Source organism: Salvelinus namaycush, chromosome 31 (assembly GCF_016432855.1).
Source record: "Salvelinus namaycush isolate Seneca chromosome 31, SaNama_1.0, whole genome shotgun sequence".
Classification (NCBI taxonomy): Eukaryota; Metazoa; Chordata; class Actinopteri; order Salmoniformes; family Salmonidae; genus Salvelinus; species Salvelinus namaycush.
Window position 1 is genome coordinate 45,367,930 of NC_052337.1, and position 20,784 is coordinate 45,388,713.

The 20,784-nt window shown below is 41.3% G+C and overlaps 1 protein-coding gene across 1 annotated transcript in view; it reads right to left on the minus strand.

Moving 5' to 3' along the window:
• LOC120025639 (CBP80/20-dependent translation initiation factor-like) overlaps nt 1–16,537 on the minus strand; it is a 138,781-nt gene extending 122,244 nt beyond the window's left edge. The window contains exons 1-3 of the mRNA XM_038970184.1: nt 16,409–16,537; nt 4,767–4,986; nt 2,129–2,200 (exon numbers count right to left, since the gene is read on the minus strand). Of these exons, the coding sequence (XP_038826112.1) occupies nt 2,129–2,200; nt 4,767–4,949 (255 nt within the window). The 5' untranslated portion in view covers nt 4,950–4,986; nt 16,409–16,537. The remainder of the gene's footprint in view (nt 1–2,128; nt 2,201–4,766; nt 4,987–16,408) is intronic.
• Nucleotides 16,538–20,784: the final 4,247 nt, after the last annotated feature.

Below are 20,784 nucleotides of genomic sequence, written 5' to 3' on the forward strand. Positions count from 1 at the left end.
TCAATACACAAATATATCTTTTTAAACCTGCATATTTAGTTAATATTGCCTGCTAACATTAATTTATTTTAACTATGGAAATTGTGTCACTTCTCTTGTGTTCTGTGCTACAAAGTCAGGGTATAGGCAGCAGTTTGGGCCGCCTGGCTCGTTGCGAAATGTGTGAAGACCATTTCTTCCTAACAAAGACAGCCAACTTCGCCAAATGGGGGATGGTTTAACAAAATCGTATTTGCGAAAAAAGCATAACCATAATCATCAATGCCTTTCTTAAAATCAATACACAGAAGTATATATTTTTTTACCTGCATATTTAGTTAAAAGAAATTCATGTTAGCAGGCAATATGAACTAGTGAAATTGTGTCACTTCTCTTGCATTCATTGCACGCAGAGTCAGGGTATATGCAACAGTTTGGGCCGCCTGGCTCATTGCGAACTAATTTGCCAGAATATTACATAATTATGACATAACATTGAAGGTTGTGCAATGTAACAGCAATATTTAGACTTATGGATGCCACCTGTTAGATAAAATATGGAACGGTTCCGTATTTCACTGAAAGAATAAACGTTTTGTTTTCGAAATGACAGGTCATTAATATGGTCAAATCCAGAAACTAAGGCTCGTATTTCTGTGTGTTATTATATTATAATTAAGTCTATGATTTGATAGAGCAGTCTGACTGAGCGGTGGTAGGCAGCAGCAGGCTCGTAAGCATTCATTCAAACAGCACTTTCCTGCATTTTCCAGCAGCTCTTCGCTGTGCCTCAAGCATTGCGCTGTTTATGACTTCAAGCCTATCAACTCCCGAGATTTGGCTGGCAATACTAAAGTACCTATTAGAACATCCAATAGTCAAAGGTATATGAAATACAAATGGTAGAGAGATAAATAGTCCTATAATAACTACAACCTAAAACTTCTTACCTGGGAATATTGAAGACTCATGTTAAAAAGGTACCACCAGCTTTCATATGTTCTCATGTTCTGAACAAGGAACTTAAATGTTAGCTTTTTTACATGGCACATATTACACTTTTACTTTCTTCTCCAACACTGTTTTTGCATTATATAAACCAAATTGAACATGTTTCATTATTTATTTGAGACTAAATAGATTTTATTGATGTATTATATTAAGTTAAAATAAAAGTGTTCATTGAACATTCAGTATTGTTGTAATTGTCATCATCACAAACATATATAAAAATAATAAATCGGTATCGGCGTTGAAAAATCATAATCGGTCGACCTCTACCACACATCATTGGTTGAAACAGGAGGAGACAGAGAGAGCCAGAGACCTGCGTGTCTCCCTGCACCCTGTGCTAACAGACACGGGCAAATGCACTCTGCCACATCGTCGTGCCAACAGGCACAGACAAACACAAAGCCGGAGGCGGCACATGGGGGAAACCCCATCCACCAGACTAGAAGAACCCTGGCTATGACATCAGCATTCAGGAACATAACTGAACACGACCCTGTTCTCAGCTATAAAACCGGGCTACAGCCCCCTATATTCCACCACTGACAGAACAACACCTACTGTACCATGCTATCCCAGGGTAGTTAGCTATGGAAACACACTATCACCATAAAGCCCATGCAAATAGGAGGCGGATTAGTGAGAGAGGTCTCAATTTATGACAAGCCAGTCTGGATATGTTATCAGCCCAGCTGCCAGCATGCCTCGGTGGAAACTCACTTATGCCTACATTTTGCAAGTGATGAACACTTCTCTTCATCCATCCTACACTTCAGCAGAGCCTCGAACTGAGATACATCGTAGGCAAAGCTGCCATCATCAGAGATGAAATAAGTTGAATTCAAAATGCATCTGGTCTCTTTTAGCATGGAGCTTGCTTATTTATGGCGGTTGTGTCCTATGGGCATTTGCTATACGACCAAAGAAGTAGACACCCAATGAAACAGCAGTAATGTGCTGTATGCATGTCTGACTGGAGCCATATGTTAGTAACCTTTGCTGTCATTGAGATCTCGTTTCCCCCTAATCAATGATTGTACATGGAGGTTCAGCACAGCTGTGTGTTGTGTGTCGACCTTCAGCCAGCCAGCATTTCCTCCAGAATCCAGACACATCACACACAGTCCAAAACACTCACTGGTTTGGTGGAGCCCCTCCCCCACGAGGGTGACCAACTCCCGTCTTTCTTGTCATTGCAGTCCTCTGTCCACTAGGTCAGAGGGAGAGAGAGGGGAAAAATTGGAATGACAATTACTCAACACTATTTTGTGATGATGGTGGAAAGAAAGAAGTTTACAAATCTCTCCATCTCCACCCTCTGCCAGCTAGTCAATGTTGTCCCCTAATTTTTGCTTGGCTAGGCATCCCATGGGGTAAACTAGCCTGCTTTCTGTGCACGTACGAGAGCCACCAGTTTTGGGTTTTCGAGTTACAGTGCCTTCGGAAAGTATTCACACCCCTTGACTTTTTCCACAGTCACGTTACAGCCCTATTCCAACTTAATTACTAAATAAAGCAATCTACACACAATACCCCATAATGACAAAGCAAAAACAGGTTTAGAATTTTTTGCAAATGTATTAAAAATAAACTGAAATATCTTATTTACATAAGTGTTCAGACCCTTTGCTATGAGACTCGAAATTGAGCTCATGTACATCCTGTTTCCATTGATCATCCTTGAGATGTTGCTACAACTTGATTGGAGTCAAACTGTGGTAAATTCAATTGATTGGACATGATTTGGAAAGACACACACGTCTATTTAAAGTCCCACAGTTGAAAGTGCATGTCAGAACAAAAACCAAGCCATGAGGTCAAAGGAATTGTCCGTAGAGCTCAGAGACATGATTGTGTCGAGGCACAGATCTGGGGAAGGGTACAAAAACATTTATGCAGAATTGAAGGTCCAAGAACACAGTGGCCTTCATCATTCTTAAAATGGAAGTAGTTTGGAACCACCAAGACTCTTTCAAGATCTGGCCGTCTGACCAAACTCAGCAATCGGGGGAGAAGGAACTTGGTCAGGGAGGTGACCAAGAACCCGATGGTCACTCTGACAGAGCTCTAGAGTTCCTCTGTGGACATGGGAGAACCTTCCAGAAGGACAAACATCTCTGCAGCACTCCACCAAATCAGGCTTTTAGGGTAGTGGCCAGACGGAAGACACTCCTCAGTAAAAGGCACATGACAGCCCGCTTGGAGTTTGCCAAAAGGCACCTAAAGACCCTCAGACTATGAGAAACAAGATTCTCTGGTCTGATGAAACCAAGAGTGAACTCTCAGGCCTGAATGCCAAGTGTCACGTCTGGAGGAAATCTGGCACCATCACTACGGTGAAGCATGGTGGTGGCAGCATCATACTGTGGGGATGTTTTTTTGCTCTCTTCAAGGCAAAGATGAACAGAGCAAAGTACAGAGATCCTTGATGAAAACCTGTTCCAGAGCACTTAGGACCTCAGACTGGGGCGAAAGTTCACCTTCCAACAGGACAATGAGCCTTAGCACACAGCCAAGACAATGCAGGAGTGGCTTTGGGACAAGTCTCCGAATGTCCTTGAGCAGCCCAGCCCAAGCCCGGACTTGAACACGATCTAACATCTCTGGAGAGACCTGAAAATAGCTGTGCAGCAACGCTCCCCATCCAACCTGACAGAGCTTGAGAGGATCTGCAGAGAAGAACGGGAGAAACTCCCCAAATACAGGTGGCAAGCTTGTACCGTCATACTCAAGAAGACTCGATGCTGTAATCTCTGCCAAAGGTGCTTCAACTAAGTACTGAGTAAAGGGTCTGAATACTTACGTAAATGTGATATTTCATTTTTTATTTTATTTTTTATAAAATGTGCAAAATTTCAAAAAACATGTTTTGCTTTGTCATTATGGTGTATTGTGTGTAGATTGATTAAGGGGAATAAAAAACAATTGAATCAATTATTTTAAACTAATCCCGGGTTGCTAATTATTGGTTTGATAACAAACAACGATGTTCAGTCATGTTACCTAGCTAGCTAACAACCTGGTAACTTGACAGTAGGTTTAGGCACAGGAAGAAAGGAAAAGGGTTTGATACTCATAAGATGTGCTTGAAAATGGTAGGATTCATACAGGCCTAATGCAAGCCTAAACTATATCGAAACACCTATTTATTTCTGCTGCTTCTTAAATTGTTTGGTGCCTAACGTTTTAAAAGTTGGGAGCAGTGGGTGTGTTTGTGGGAGAGCGAGAGAGTGGTGTGTGTGTTTATGAGGGAGAGAGAGTGTGTGTGTGTCATGTATATCATGACATGTATATCATGACATGTATATCACAGGAGGTCGTGGCACCTTAATTAGGGAGGACGGGCTCGTGGTAGTGGCTGTAGCGGAATGGTATCAAACACATGGTTTCTATGCGTTTGATTCTATTAAATGAGCCGTCCTCCAGCAGCCTACACTGATGCATATTCCTTCCTACCATTCCTCCAACCAATATGAGCAAATCAGCCGTTCTATGCAGTATTCTACTATACACTGAACAGTGTGAAGTTAAATGTAATGTGTTGCATTAAGTGGAAGTGTGAATTTCAATTACATGTTTTTGGAGAACGGGGGACGGAGCGAACAGGATGCTCGGCCACTGATTTTTTCCCACCATGGTATCGCGATACTATGTGGTATCGTGATACTTTGGTCTGGTATCGTTTGTTAAAATGTCGGTATCGTGACAAGCCTAGACTACTTGTATCAGCATCAATGTTGCCACTCTGGTCCCGTTTAGCATTAGCCTTAGCTAACCTGTGAAATGTGGGACTGGGGCTTGTCGTCTCCGTCCAGGTACGTCTCGTTTTTGTCTCCCAGAAGGCCTTGCACCTGGTACTCCAGCACGTAGCTGTCGATGAAGCGCTCCAGCTCCTCAATCTCCTGTGAGCGCGTGCTGCCAGCCTCTGAGGACGCGGACGCCACCGACGAGTTCTCCATGGCAACCTGCCCGCCGGCGGGGGAGGGAGGAGAGGACCTGCAGAGAGGTGCAGGAGAAATGGCTGGTTAGTAGTGAGATCAAAACAAAAAACATGACCGCAGTATATCCACTTAAAAAACCACCATGTTGAGTCAAGAAGCTATAAGTGTGTCATTCAGACAGATAGTTCAATCATTTTCATTCAAGAAAAGTTCATTCAAAAACATCCATTAAGAAAATGTCAAATAGACACTGTCAGACTTCTCAGAATACTGAACACCAAATCCAAACCACGCCCATTCAGGGCAGAGCAGTAATAACACTACATCAGCAGGGGAGGCATAGTGTGTTTACATCCCAGACAGAGTTGGCCTTCAGTCCTACTGCTACACCCAGGCCCAGCAGGTGTAACAGTATCACTTTAGTCCGTCCCCTCGCCCCGACCCGGGCGCGAACCAGGGACCCTCTGCACACATCAACAACAGTCACCTACGAAGCATCGTTACCCATCGCTCCACAAAAGCCGCGGCCCTTGCAGAGAACCACTACTTCAAGGTCTCAAAGCGAGTGACGTCACCAATTGAAACGCTATTAGCGCGCACCACCGCTAACTAACTCTACCTCTCCTTCCCTGTGTTTTATCTGACAGTGAAGCGCCTATGTTGGTGGTCACATGACTAAGGCCTGCTGCTAAGCTTCTTTACACCACTGCCCTGCCTGAGCACTGGCCATGCCACGCAAGAGGATTTACTATGACAGCAGAGCAGCCTGAATAGTGGTATAGTAGTAGGCCTGTGTTGAGGACTGCCTGAGGCAGTTGCATGTAGGCTACTCTCAACCAATTAATGGGGGGGGGGGGTAAATGCAGACTAATTTTCTGATTAACACAGACTGATTAACGCTTCTTGTTCCTGTAATTTTACGTACTAATGCTCTGATCCTCATTCTATTGCTGCTATACCTATAGGTTTTAAATCTCACCGTATGTAGACATGATTCACTAATCTGGGGCCTGATTAGCCTAGCTAATGAGGCTAATGCTAACTCCACTGATGCCTACACATTCACCAGTTGACCACATTAAAAGTAGCCTGGCTGAAGCAACTCACGTGGTCTACAGCGAGGGAGAGCTGTGACACACTGGTCTGAACAGGAGTCCGTTAACGCAGTATTCGCTAGTGATGGGAGGGGGGTGTATAGTTAAATATAGGGATATTATTTTGGATGAAATATCTTATTGTATTGACAATATCGCAATATAATTTTGCCACTAGACAGCTGTACATGCACCAAAACGCCAGTATTTTTCCTTCATAGCTTGTTCTCCATCTTTTTAAATAGGGAGCCAATTTATTTTTCAGCACTTTTCTTTCCATGACTGATCAAAACATGTTTTGTCATGGCTCTGTCTTGTCCATCTGATGCAGAAATATGGTGAGCAAGGTTTTTTTGGAACATCGAATCTCAAAATCACAGTATCGAATCGCAATGCATATAGCAGAGGCATTCAACTCTTACCCTACGAGGTCCAGAGCCTGCTGGTTTTCTGTTATACCTGAATTAATTACACTCACCTGGTGACACAGGTCTAAATAGTGTCCGTTTAAGAAAATAAATGGGGGAAAAAAGCAGTGGAACTGGCTTCGAGGTCCAGAGTTGAGTATGAGGGGCATATAGAATCTTAAGAATCGCAATACATATCGTATCAGCACCGAAGTATCGTGATAATATTGTATCGTGAGGTCCCTGGCAATTCCCAGCCCTAATAAGAACCAAAGCGTTGGTCAGTGTCCCGGTAACCCTAATCACACTTAAAACTATAAAAATGCAACATGCAACAAAGATTTTAGAGTTACATATAAGGAAATCAGTCAATAGGAATAAATTCATTAGGCCCTAGTCTATGGATTTCAAATGAATGGTAATACATAAATCTGTTGGTCACAGATACCTTCAAAAAAGTAAGTGCATGAATCAGTGGTGTGACCACAATTTGCCTCATGCAGCGCGACATCTTCGCATAGAGTTGATCAGGCTGTTGATTGCAGCCTGTGGAATGTTGTCCCACTCCTCTTCAATAGCTGTGCAAAGTTGCTGGATATTGGCCAGTCCACGTGATATGCTGATAAAATTTTAGGGAGCCTTGTTTTCAGATTAGTTTAGTTAAAATCCCCAGCTACAATAAATGCAGCCTCAGGATATGTGGTTTCCAGTTTACATAGAGTCCAATGAAGTTCTTTCAGGGACGTCGAGGTGTCTGCTTGGTGGGGGGGATATACACCGCTGTGATTATAATCGAAGAGAATTCTCTTGGTAGATAATGCGGTCGGCTCCCTCATGTGGTACCCTTCCTGCAGGCTCATCCTGACATGACCCTCCAGCATGACAATGCCACCAGCCATACTGCTCGTTCTGTGTGTGATTTCCTGCAAGACAGGAATGTCAGTGTTCTACCATGGCCAGCGAAGAGCCCGGATCTCAATCACATTGAGCACGTCTGGGACCTTTTGGATCGGAGGGATAGGGCTAGGGACATTCCCCTCAGAAATGTCCGGGAACTTGCAGGTGCCTTGGTGGAAGAGTGGGGTAACATCTCACAGCAAGAACTGGCAAATCTGGTGCAGTCCATGAGGAGGAGATGCACTGCAGTATTTAATGCAGCTGGTGGCCACACCAGATACTGATTGTTACTTTTGATTTCGACCCCCCCCTCTTTGTTCAGGGACACATTATTCCATTTCTGTTAGTCCCATGTCTGTGGAACTTGTTCAGTTTATGTCTCAGTTGTTGAATCTTATGTTCATACAAGTATTTACACATGTTAAGTTGCTGAAAATAAACGCAGTTGTCAGTGAGAGCACGTTTCTTTTTTTGCTGAGTTTATAAACAGATCTACCACTTCTTAGACTTGCTTTCAATAAGAATGACAGATCAATAAATCACATTTATGTGAATTTGGTCGGGTTGCCCAAAAAGATACATATTGCATCTTTAAGAATGCTTCCTAGAAGCACTCTATTCAGACACGCACGCACACCCTGCTGCTGCAGGTAGGATGAAATTATATTTCTTGTTTTCAACTAGCGCCGGCAGTTGGCTATACAGCCGATTACAGACTCAATTTCAGCCAGGCACTTTCCCACTTAAATTAACTAGGCTACTTTTCAATTCGCTAGCCAGAAAAAAGTCTGCCAAGCCTTCTCCCGCTAGAATGAACATTATGCATCTTCTAGTGATCTATTGATAGGACAGGCACGTGTCAGTCACAAAGTGAGCGATGACAGGGAAACACTGCTGGTTGGACAGTGCGCTGTCGGTCCCGCCTCTCAGTACATGGGTGCGTGTGTGCTATGGTTGCAGTCAAATTTCTCTACACGCAGGAAGAGAGCATGCATTTGTATGTCCCACAATGTGAGTGAATTTGCTTCCCATATATAATGTGGAAACAATGAGTCGAAATCCATTTAGGCTATTGTTTTCTGGCACATTCATTTATTTTCTTTCACGTGCAGATTCCGACATTAGCGCTGGCCAGTAAAAACGCGTCGGGCCAGTGGTTCTCGACAGGGCCAGTTCAACATTTACCTACTCTGTCGCAGTGTTAATGTCATGCTATTTGTATTTGAGCATATGATTGGCAGTTCATTCAAGCGCCACATAAGAATAAATACTCACCAAAAGGCAAATGGACATTATGGCCGAAATTGTTTAGGCCTATCATTATTGATTTTTGTTTTCTCAAAATAAGCATTGTTGTACAATTAAGGTTAAATAAACTGCATTTCATACAGTCAGCAATCATCTAATGAATGCAGGGCTTGTGAAGTTATACCTAAGCTAAATATAAGCCTTCCACAACCATAAGAACCACTAATAATGTAATGAATTTATCAAAATAGTTTAACTTGCTTTTTTGTGCAATAATCACTGATCTGGCTTTCAAGTCTATGAAAATGCCATTTTTTCTACAAATATAACTAGAACCATGCATAATGCACATTCACTAATAATGACTAACTTCTTGCATGAAAAATGATCACGTCTCATCAACAATCTGTCAAGCCCATGTGCTAGTGATGTGCCAGCTAATCTTTATATTTTAAGTTAGGCCAACTTGAATCTATTTGCCAGCTAACAAGGTTGAACAGCGGAATTGTTATGAACAACCCCTTCTGTCTCTCTCCAACTATTAGAAAAGCATGTTAGCCTGCCCACTTTTTTCAGATGTTGAAGTGGCCTACCTTATTTCTCAGAATGAGAACGAGTTGCCAAAATTTGTCAAAAATAAGTCCAGTATGTTTCTATGGGCTTATACTTAGAATTAATTTGATATATCGCCCAGCCCTATTGTATACCCAAATCAAGCTTGACAAGTTGCTATACCCTCTTGACTATAAATGAGGTGGCATGGTGCCTTCATTACAACAACATGGAAATGAGAAGACCACATGTTTGGAAAGAAAATGCTTTTCAGGCCTATCAGCCCTCTCTCTCTATATGCCTGGTAACACCACAGTGAGAGTAAACAGTCCTGTGTGAGTATGAATCTAAATAGCTAGCTAGCTTTGGTCTAGATAGAGGACGTCATAGCTGTACGGAGGGGCTTGTGGGGGCGACAGGCAGAAGTGGGGGGCCCACCTTCACATGCAGTCTTAGGTGTGACAATGGGAGCATTGTTCCTCCGGTTTGACCCTGGTGGGTCATTGGGAGCAGGGACTAGGACATGGGTGTGCAGGCCTGGCAGCAGCCCCACTGGGCTTCCCTAGATGTCTGGCTCACCAACATGTGCATCAATGCCGAGGCTAAGGTGTTATCTTACAGCAAAGCCTAAGATATACATGATGCATGCAGCACGATATCATACAAAGGCCTCAAAGTGGTTAGAGCATTGGGCCAGTAACAGAAAGGTTGCTAGATTGAACCCCCGAGCTGACAAGGTAAAAATCTGTTGTTCTGTCCCTGAACAAGGCCGTTAACACTTGTGGTTACTACATGATTCCATAGTTTGATGTGTTCACTATTATTCTAGAATGTAGAAAATAGTACAAATATAGAAAAACCCTGGAATGAGTAGGTGTCCAAACTTTTGACGGGTACTGTATGTTGACACCCCAATTAGTGGAGTCGGCTATTTCAGCCACACCTGTTGATGACAGGTTTATAAAATCGAGCACATAGCCATGCATTTCCATAGACAAACATTGGTAGGAGAATGTCCTTACCTAAAGCAGGGGTTGGAACCTAAATCATTTTCCAATCGTTTCGTTCTGAACGGAAAAATATGTTGTTCCGTTCCACTGTTCCGACCAGCAAAATAAAATTCTGAACCGGATCGAACGTCAAAAGTACTGGTATATTTGGTCATTCTCTGTTCCTTTTTTTGGTACGTTTAGCCCAACATTAAAACTACACCGATCATGCAGTGCAGATAGAGCAGCTTGTTATGGAGCAGGCAAGCTATAGATCAGTGAGTTGTTTCCATGCGTAATGGAAACACAAGATGACACTGAAATGTTGACGGTGGGGAGAGAGAAAGAGAGAGGGGGTGGAGGAGAAGGCTTGGCTTGAAGAACTGGGCATCTTGTGATGACAAGCATTATCTGAATTAGGCCCACAGAATTATACCTACAGAGGAGCGGCTTCTATGGAGGAACTTTGAATGCCTTTGAATGTCAGAGTTGGCTTAACGTTGGACCAGAGATAGATAGCTAGCTAAGAAGTGTGTGTGCAGAGCGGCACTAGAATTAAAAACACGTGTTACCTTTTTGTAGTTAATCCAATCCAATGTGATAACTATAGTATTTGTAACTATCATTGAAAAAGTGAATCCATACTTCTCTAATTTAAAATCTCTCTCCCTATCTTCTGAATCACACTTGTCACGTCAGTAAGCTACAGTTTATCTTTGGAGGGGGCGGGGCAGGTAGCCTACACACTGGACGAGGTTTCTGATTGACAGGGGAGGGCTTTGCATAGGCGCTTTGTTGCGTTTTTTTTGTGTGACTGAAAGAACATGCCTGGAATGTAAAATAGTGTTATTAACCGATTCCCACAAATTTTAAAATAACAGTTCTGCGCCGGTATAGTATAGATCACAGTATAGATCACTTTCGTTCCCGGTTCTGATTCTGTTCCATGAACAATTGAGGTCTTTTTTGGATCTGCTCCCTGAACCGGTTCCAACTGTGGTGCACATTAATGTTAGAAACGTATAGTTCTATGTATCGTCAGCGCATCAATTTAATCGCAATATGGATTTTTGTCTATATCACCCAGCTCTAATATATTCCCATACTGGACGAAATCCTTGGATTCTCAGGCAGCTTTAGACCGTAAAGCTGGGTGATAGACACACAGCAGAAGAATGTACTCACTGCTTCTAATACACTAAAAGCCTATTCTATCTAGTACAGTTCTCTGCTTATTATAATAAAACTATGTGGGTGACTTATAACTCCTTATAGACTAAGCAAATCATTCTGACATCCTCTCATCTATGGCTGCCCACACCACTTCCAATAACACCAAAAATATTGCCTCAAAAAGTCTCTATGCAACATTTATGCGAGGGCTCATCCTTCATCCCTGGCATTAGCCTAGTTTTACTTTGTTTTGTGCATCGGTAACAGTAGCGCATTCGAGGACTCAAGCCAAAATCACATGATGATTTCCATCCAGGTCATCATAATCTCATCACTGTAGTGACACACAGGGCCAGAGGCTGTGACCCCAGCACTGCATTAGTAAGCTACAGAAAATCAATGCAGAGCGCTTAGGTTAGAGAACTGCCTGGCTGCTGTGCTGCAGCCTAAACTGACCTGACACAAAACACTGCAGCCTAGGTTGACAACACTGCTGAAGCCCGGATAAGTTAAGCTTGGGCTGTGTCTCCTTCAACATGTTCCCTTCCCTCTGCCCTCACAGAGCAGATGTTCCCATCACTTCCCTTCACAGATCTGAGAGGACTGGATATGTGAGAGCAATATGGCAGAAACTAGGTGGAGCTCATAGTGTTGTCAGTGTTATTTTTTAAAGTAATTTCTACTTCGATACCAGATTTAGTATCACGATACTCAATACCATTACGGTTTTCGATACCAAAAAGATACTACGACAAAACAAATGCGGCGCATTAGCCAAAGTCTCAGAATGGCGCTTTGATCCAGACAGATAAAATCCGCTACTGCTCTGTTCAATAGGTGGGCTGTTTTTTGTTCAATACCATTACATTACAAAATGTGTATGTCCAATTTTTAGAGACTGCAATGTTTGCATTAATGAATCAATTTGACTTTGGTAAAAACAATCTACCTACAAAACAACATAATGGTAATTTATTTGAATGGTAAATCTCTATTGATAAACTGGGTAAATCAATATGTAGCCTAGGTCTAGACCGGTAAATGCATATTATTCAATAGGAATGTGTGCATGCATTGAGTTACTGAGCTTGTTTTAGCTGATTTCATGGGGCTACAGATGACAAACAATCCCTTCCATTTAGGACTTTTTATTGTTTATTGTGGCAACTGTTAGCAGAACATATACTTTAAATTGCATTGATCAACAACATTTGCATTGAAGAAGCAGTCTCTTTTAGAAAAGTGTGCGCTGTATCTTTAAGAAAGTAATGATGTCATTCATGAGGCAGAATGTGGCTGTGGAGACAAAGAAGTGAATTTGTTTTTGGTGGCGAGGGAAACGATGTGAATTAATAACGTGTTTTGTGGCAATCAGCTTTGAAAATCAGAGTATTTTGCACTATGGTTTGCATATTATCACCAAAAAAGTACTAGGGTAGTGAAGTCAGCTGTAAGCTTGCAAAAAAAGTTAGCCCTACAATTAAAGCTGGAAGCTACCGGTATCGTCTTGCATTGTAAAAGTGTTCTAGACTATCGACGTTGTTGTGCAAACGGTTTCAACATTTCTACATGCCGTGTTGCATTATTCAAGTGTGGTAACTTCTGTGCAGCACGGCCCACCACAAGGAATCGCTAAAGCGCGATGAGCCAAGTAAAGCCCCCCCGGCCAAACGATGCTGGGCCAATTGTGCACCGCCCTATGGGAGTCCCGGTCACGGCCGGTTGTGACACAGCCTGGGATCGAACCCGGGTCTGTAGTGATGAATCAAGCACTGCGATGCTGTGCCTTAGACCGCTGCCGCACTCGGGGGGCCGAAGTAATCTCTTTTATAAAAGTGCGCGTTCTGTTTCTAAGACCCATGATGTCATTCACACAAGCATTTCAAGGCTGACAAAACGTTTATTCTTTCAGTGAAATACGGAACCATTACGTAATTTGTTTAACGGGTGGCAACCATAAGTCTAAATATTTCTGTTACATTGCACAACCTTCAATGTTATGTCATAATTATGTAAAATTCTGGATAATTAATTACGGTCTTTGTTAGGAAGAAACACAGTTCACAACGAGCCAGGCAGCCCAAACTGTTACATATACCCTGACTCTGCTTGCACTGAACGCACGAGAAGTGACAATATCCCAAGTTAATATTTCCTGCTAACATGCATTTATTTTAAATAAATATGCAAGTTTAAAAAATATATACCTCTGTGTATTGATTTTAAGAAAGGCATTGATGTTTATGGTTAGGTACATTTGTGCAACGAAAGTGCTTTTTTCGCGAATGCGCTTTTGTTAAATCATCACCCGTTCGGGGAAGTTGAATTAGGCTGTGATTCGATGATAAATTAACAGGCACCGCATTGATTATATGCAACGCAGGACAAGCTAGTTAACCTAGTAATATCATCAACCATGTGTAATTAACTAGTGATTATGTGAAGATTGATTGTTTTTTATAAGATACGTTTAATGCTAGCTAGCAACTTACCTTGGCTCCTTGCAGCCACAAGGTCCTTTTGAAGCTGCACTCGCGTAACAGGTGGTCAGCCTGCCACGCAGTTTCCTCATGGATTGCAATGTAATCGGCCATAATCGGCATCCAAAAAGGCAGATTACCAATTGTTATGAAAACTTGAAAAATCGGCCCTAATTAATCGGTCGACCTCTAGTGTGCACTATAAGGGGTGGGCTGTGCTGATAGACAGGCTTGATTCATGACACACATTTGACAGACGTACCGAAAGTAACACAAATTCTAGTACCTATCAGTTTTTAATGTTTTAGTATTGAAAAAGTACTGAAGTTTTGGTATACTGTACAACACTACTAGTATGTGACTAGGGCTGTTACGTTAGAGCTGGGCGATATAGACAAAAAAGACATCACAATAAATCTAACTCTTTTGCTCGATAACGATAAATACAACGATAAACATTTATGGACAAATAGGCTTACTTTCCATTAGAGGTAGATTTTTTTGTGCTAAGTACAACTGAGATGGAATTGCCTATGATTAAAAAAGTTATTTAATCTAACATATGCAGGTAATTCAAGATCGATATTTTGATGTGCAACCTATAGAATCCAGAATGATCAGATTTATTTTGGGCTCTTCAGAGATGGATTTGCCGACATCTTTGTGCATAGGCCTAGGCTATATTATTAGCCTATTCACCACCTGAGGAAGTGTGAACTCAAAACACTTAGCAGGTAGGCCAACTAAATATGATATTGTTGCTAGATAGATTAATCAATTAGTCTACATGGCTATCGGTAAATGTAATGCCCCACAAGACTTCCCAGTGCTAGGTCTAGGCTACTTGATGTAGGCCTATTAAGTGCAAATGGAGAGCTCTGCTTCACGGGCACTTCAAAACCATACTACATAGCCTACTCTGGTTGTAAAGTGGTGCCATGAACCCAATATACATTAAATACTCACAGAAAGCTGTGACTGCTGTCTGTAACTTGAACAGTAGTTGCTTTGAAAACGTTATTTTTCCACAATTGCATTTTGAACAATTGTCATATGCTTTTGCGTATAATATATCTATCCCTCCTCTGTATGCACAGTGGGGAGAGGGAGTGAAGAGTGGCTTGCACACACAGCAGCCGACAGTAAAACAGGGACAGGCAGATACCGGTACTTTTATAGCAGGATTCATAATGCATAGGTTATTACTGTTGACCAAATAATGGTTTTTCGAACAAACAGAACAAAATCACCGAAAATTATGAGCCAAGCAAAATACTTCGATAAGAGGAGGGCAATGTCAGTAGGTTAATTTTCTGTTTATTGTCCTAGCTTTATGTTAACATCCTAAGGGCGATGTCCACACCCCAGTGGAAATCGAATTTGCATAAGACTGTTAAGTGCCAAAGGGCACTTAATAAGGGCACATGTAAAAATATATATATAATACATACATAGTATATATATATAATGTATGTATGTATTATTATTATTTTTTACATGTGCCCTTATTAAGTGCCCTTTGGCAACAAATTATTTTTTTTAAAGGAAGTTTGTTCTGAAGTGTCTGTCATACATACAATACATATATATATATATATTGTATGTATATATATATATATGTATTGTATGTATGACAGACACTTATTGTATGTATGACAGACACTTCAGAACAAACTTCCTTTTGATTTTTTGGGGGGGGGACTACCTGTTGTTCCATGTAGTGAATATGTTATTCAGCGCGTTTGTATGTGCTAATACCGGTCCAAATAAATATTGATCATTTATTTTCTATATTTAGCTAAAATTCTAAGCCTAATTTCAGTTTGTGACAAAACAAGCAGCGTAGATAATCAGTGTACCATCTAAACCACTGAAATATATTTTCAATAACCAAAAATATAGTATTTTCAGCTGTTTGAAGCTGGTGTGCAAAATCAAAAGTAAAAGACGCAAAAACTAAACTTAAGAAGGAGAAGCGTAGAAAATGGCGCACACAGCAGATCTACCGCGTCTTAGACTTGCTTTCAACGACACAGATCTAGAACTACATTTATATGTGAATTTGCTCGGGTTGAACCAAAAAGTTCGATACTGCAGCGACCATAAGAGTCGACTAGCTGTGTAGCTAGCTAGTTAGCAACTACTAACGTCTCAGCTGGGACAACACTTAGCGGATGGTTTGAGAATAACACATGCTCGCTAGCTAATAATAACAACAAAAAACGTATTTTCGATATGGAATCTTTTTCAGTGTGTTTTATTTTACCGGACGCGTGCCCGAAAAACATGTTGACTATCAGAAAAAAAGAATGACCACACATCTGTCCGGCCTCGGGCACCATCACGCTAGTTAACGTTACCTACGTTAGTTTAATTCATGCTCAAATTCAAATCCCAACGTTGCCTACTGTCATAACTATAAAGTTACAAGCCAGTCACAGCTTTCTGTCGAGTCACAATCAGTTGAAATGTCTTTCATCATCATCATTTAGCCACTCCAGGTCTCAGGCAGCGAAAACATGCACAACATTGGATCTGGTCACACACCGTTGCTAGCGTTAGATGAACACTCAACTGGCAAACATTATTTCAGCTAGATAGCGAAGCTAACCCATTTACAGAAAACAATATCCTCACCCAAATATTGGATTCGGACGGCTGGGGAATCCGGGATCACCTCCGGATATTAAACCCACTGTGTCATGGGTATATTTCACGGGAGAGAAACGTATTCGGAAGAAAAAGATTACGCTCCCCGACACACAAGCAGGGTGGAACGCATGAATGTGACGTTTAGTCCGGTTTGCGCGCAGGACATGTGTACGTGAGGCTTGGATTCTGGGAGCTGGAGTTCTAGTGAGACATCGCAGTCTAGTTGAAATGTAAATATTTTGTAATTATACATACTTATACAGACATTTTAGAAGGATCTATGAGGTTATTGGGGGAAATTTGATGTGTTTTATTATTTCTGAAGTCAATTTCAGTTTATTGATGTTTTTTATTGTCCCTGTGCTGTGTTTTATCTAGGCCTATTCTAATGCTATTACGGTACAAATGATCCACTGTTCAAATGTTTATTTAAATTTTATTTCATACAATTTATATTTTTGTGTTTAAATAGATTCGAAGGAACGGACCTTCTCATGCAACAGCCTGCATTGTTATACAATATACTGTACCATTTATTGTTATCTATAAATAAAATCAAACAACGATCATGTTTTAAGACAAGGAGTTTTTGCTTTGTTATGGTGTTAATTGATTTGAGCGCAGTGATGGGTTGTTATCTGTGTGTCCAACGAAGTAACTCAAGCAGAGAGAATCTCTTTGTGGTGTATGTAGCTCATGGCCTGTATTGTATTTTTTACTTAAGTCCACAAGTGACCCCTTGTGGGTACTGGATGAAATACAACTTTTGCAATCATGAATGTGCAATGACATTTTAACCAGGCAGTGTAAATATATAGGTAACTGCCAAAATAAAGGAAATACTAGAAATGAGGGATACAAAGTATATTGAAAGCAGGTGCTTCCACACAGGTGTGTTTCCTAAGTTAATTAACATCCCACCATGCTTATTTATAAAAATGCCCATTTGGCTACCATGGCTAGAAGAAGAGATCTCAGTGAGTTACCATGGCTAGAAGGGGTCTCAAAGGAGCATAGGGGGTTAAAAGTGTGTGTGCGTGTATGTGTGTGCGTGTGCGTGGGTGCCTCAGTCACTAGATCTCAACCCAATTGATCACTTAGGAGAGATTCTGGAGTGGTGCCTGAGACAACGTTTTCCACCACCATCAACAAATCACCAAATAATTAAAATCCTCGTGGAAGAATGGTGTCGTATCCCTCCAATAGAATTCCAGACACTTGTAAAATCTATGGCAAGGCTCATTGAAGCTGTTCTGGCCCAATGCCCTATTTAGAAACGTTATGTTGGTTTTTCCTTTATTATGGCAATTACCTGTATGTTCCGCTGTAATGTAGCTTCTGTAATCATTCAACCCAACTGCTTTTATAGAATACTGAAACAGATTAAATTGACAGGTTGACTGGTCATCACATTTTCATGAACCTCTGAATTTGGGACATTACCATATTTAGTGTGTAGACAGCACCTTATGCTTCCAGATGAGAGGAAGAAAATGTGTGTAAAAAAAAAAGATACAAGTAACATGTCTTACAGCCAAGGGAGATGATGGGAAGGTGCTGCTGGACAACAACAGGTGTTTAATTTACAGCAAGGTGTTCAGTGGTCAGTAGTCGATTTTAATATACAAAGGATCCAGAAAAAAATACAAAAGCCATATAAATCTGTCTATCAAACACTTTTAGAGTGAACTACAGCTATTAGGTTTAGGCCTATAGAACCCCACAATACCCATAAAACCTACTGGTCAAACGGGGAAATGGTTCCAACCGTTTTTCCACCATTGATTTTTCCCATAGGGGATTTTAGAATCACTTAAAATATGGGCTGTGTTTTGTGTAGGCTGACCCTGGTGTGACATTTTGATAACCATGTCAACCTCTCTTGGACAAGGTGAGTTTTATTGACATATCCGGCTCTATTTACTCTCAGTTTTGAAAATGCTAATTAGCATCAAAGTAGACATCATGCAAAACTACAAATCCCTGCAAGCCCCTGCACGTCATCTCTAGCTGACACCTTTGCTATCAATTCACAGAATTGTCCATTGAAAGAAATTTAGCCTATTTATTCATTACTACATTTGGCTAACATGATATCAAATACATCAAACACATGGTTTCCATTGCCATTCCATTTGCTCCTTTCCGGCCATTATTATGAGCCGTTCTCCCCTCAGCAGCCTCCACTGGTACATCACAGATTTAAACTCATAACCATGGCATGACGTTCATAAATTCCTTGCCATAGATCAAAAAGGTCTATACAATTCATAAACTCAAAATATTACAAAGCTCAGTGCATACATATTCTTAAAATAACAAACAGGGAGGAACTAAACCCCTGAGCCAACATCAGAGCCTCCTAACTGGGTAGAACCCAATGGGCGCGTTTGAGCAGATCACTTTAGTCAAGTCGGTGGCTATCGGTCTGTCGTAGAAATGACCACCAAGGACTCAAAGTCAAAGTTAAATGAACAGATCTTTATTATTACGGCGGGAGAGGTTACAGCAAACGTAATATTCAAAGTACAAGCTCTGAAGGGATGTTCTCCCTTCAGCACTCTTTAGACTCATGCTCAAACTAGCCGTCTCTGCTCTCAGGGTGCAAGCTGATCATGCTGATCATGACCTTGCACACATTGTTACTTTGGCCCAAAGCCTAGAAACGATGTGTTCCATTCTTTCTGTTCTTCTATCAGTCCCCTCCCTGAGAGCAGTCACAGAACATCCTAACACAATAACGAGAAACAATACGCTACATGTAGTCACACATTTGGAGAGACACAGAGGACACAAAACATTTCCACTACACTCCCTCCTTTTATCCCCATATGTGATAACACATTTTTCTTTGACTTCTTAACATACATTCAGTCTATCATCAGGAGTGCATTTAGCAAATACTGATTCTTACATGCAATAGGAATAACAATAGACAAAAATCCATCTTCATATTTTATCCTTTTTCCATTACCTTTTATATTAGAAGGTTGCTGTCGTTTAACAACCTACCTTAAACCTTCAGGTACTTAATCAAGCATTGATACTAACTAATTATTGCATATTATCATCCATTATAGGGGGAAAGGGGATTTTCTGAAGAGACAGCAAGTTATCAGTATCACCTTCTTTAGTACATGATAGTTGCTGAGACTTGAGTTGCCAGGGAAGCACAAATGGCCTTACAACAACAAAGCAAAATGGTTAAACACATGAAACAAAATATACCAGCTATCACCCACTGAGCTATCTGGGAGCCCCAAGCTCCAAAGAGGCCTTTCAGCCAACCAGTAAACACCCACTCTAATTTCCCAGAATGAGACTTTTCAACAGTGGCAATGTAGTTAGCAAGATCAGTCACATTTGAAGACACATCTGGGACAAAAGTCCAGCATTTATCGCCAGTACCTCCTTGACCAGCCAATAAGTAGTTAAGAGCCTCCCTGTTTTGCAGGGCGACCTTGCGGAGTGCTTTCACTTCCTCGTTCAGAGCAATCAAGGCATCTCTAGTAGCATTTCCCATTTTCTCAACTTTAATAGCCAAATCTCGAATTTGATCTAAGGCACATGCAACTCCATTTTGAGGCAGCTAAACACCAGCGAAACGGGAGAAGGTTTGCACCTGAGTGACATCTGCAAGGGATCGCTTATTAAAACGAGGGGTCGGCTGATGATATTCCCTGAACAGAACCCTCAATTCTGTTGCAGTTTTTCCAAGGACTCTCATGGCCGGCACCACAAACCCAACAATACACTTCCCTCCCAAATTAGGTGTTAAACTATAATAAGAAAATCGTCCACACAACCAATAGGTACTATTTGGGGCTCCTTTCAGTGCAATATACTTATTGTCAACATAAGTTCTATAACTCACATTTCCTGGTGTTCCTGTAACAGAATAATGTACCGCAAGAGAGCAGTTATTGCTACCATTAACCAACATAGTACAGTTACAAACAATTTCACCCAAATGGTTACTTCCATTTCCTCTAATACACCAGGGGGCTACCAGGGATCCTACTATAGGGATGGGTGGGTCACTGTAATTGTTTGGTCTAGGATATACAAGCTGACAACAGCATTGTACATTGAAAAATAAGTAATGGGGTCGGGTTTCTTTGGGGGGAAATTGGCCAATGACAATATTGAGGACAGTTGAATAGTTAAGTTCACCCCCAAGGGAACCCCTACATATGGGAGACCCTTTCCTACTCCCACATGACCCAACCCACATACCCAACAATAAGTCTTATATGAGGTGACATTTCCCACCATTTCAGCTTGAGAGAGAAACAGATTCCCTCCCTCATCTTGAATTTTTACTTCTCATTTCCCTTGGCTGACTTCTCCTTCTGGACCAC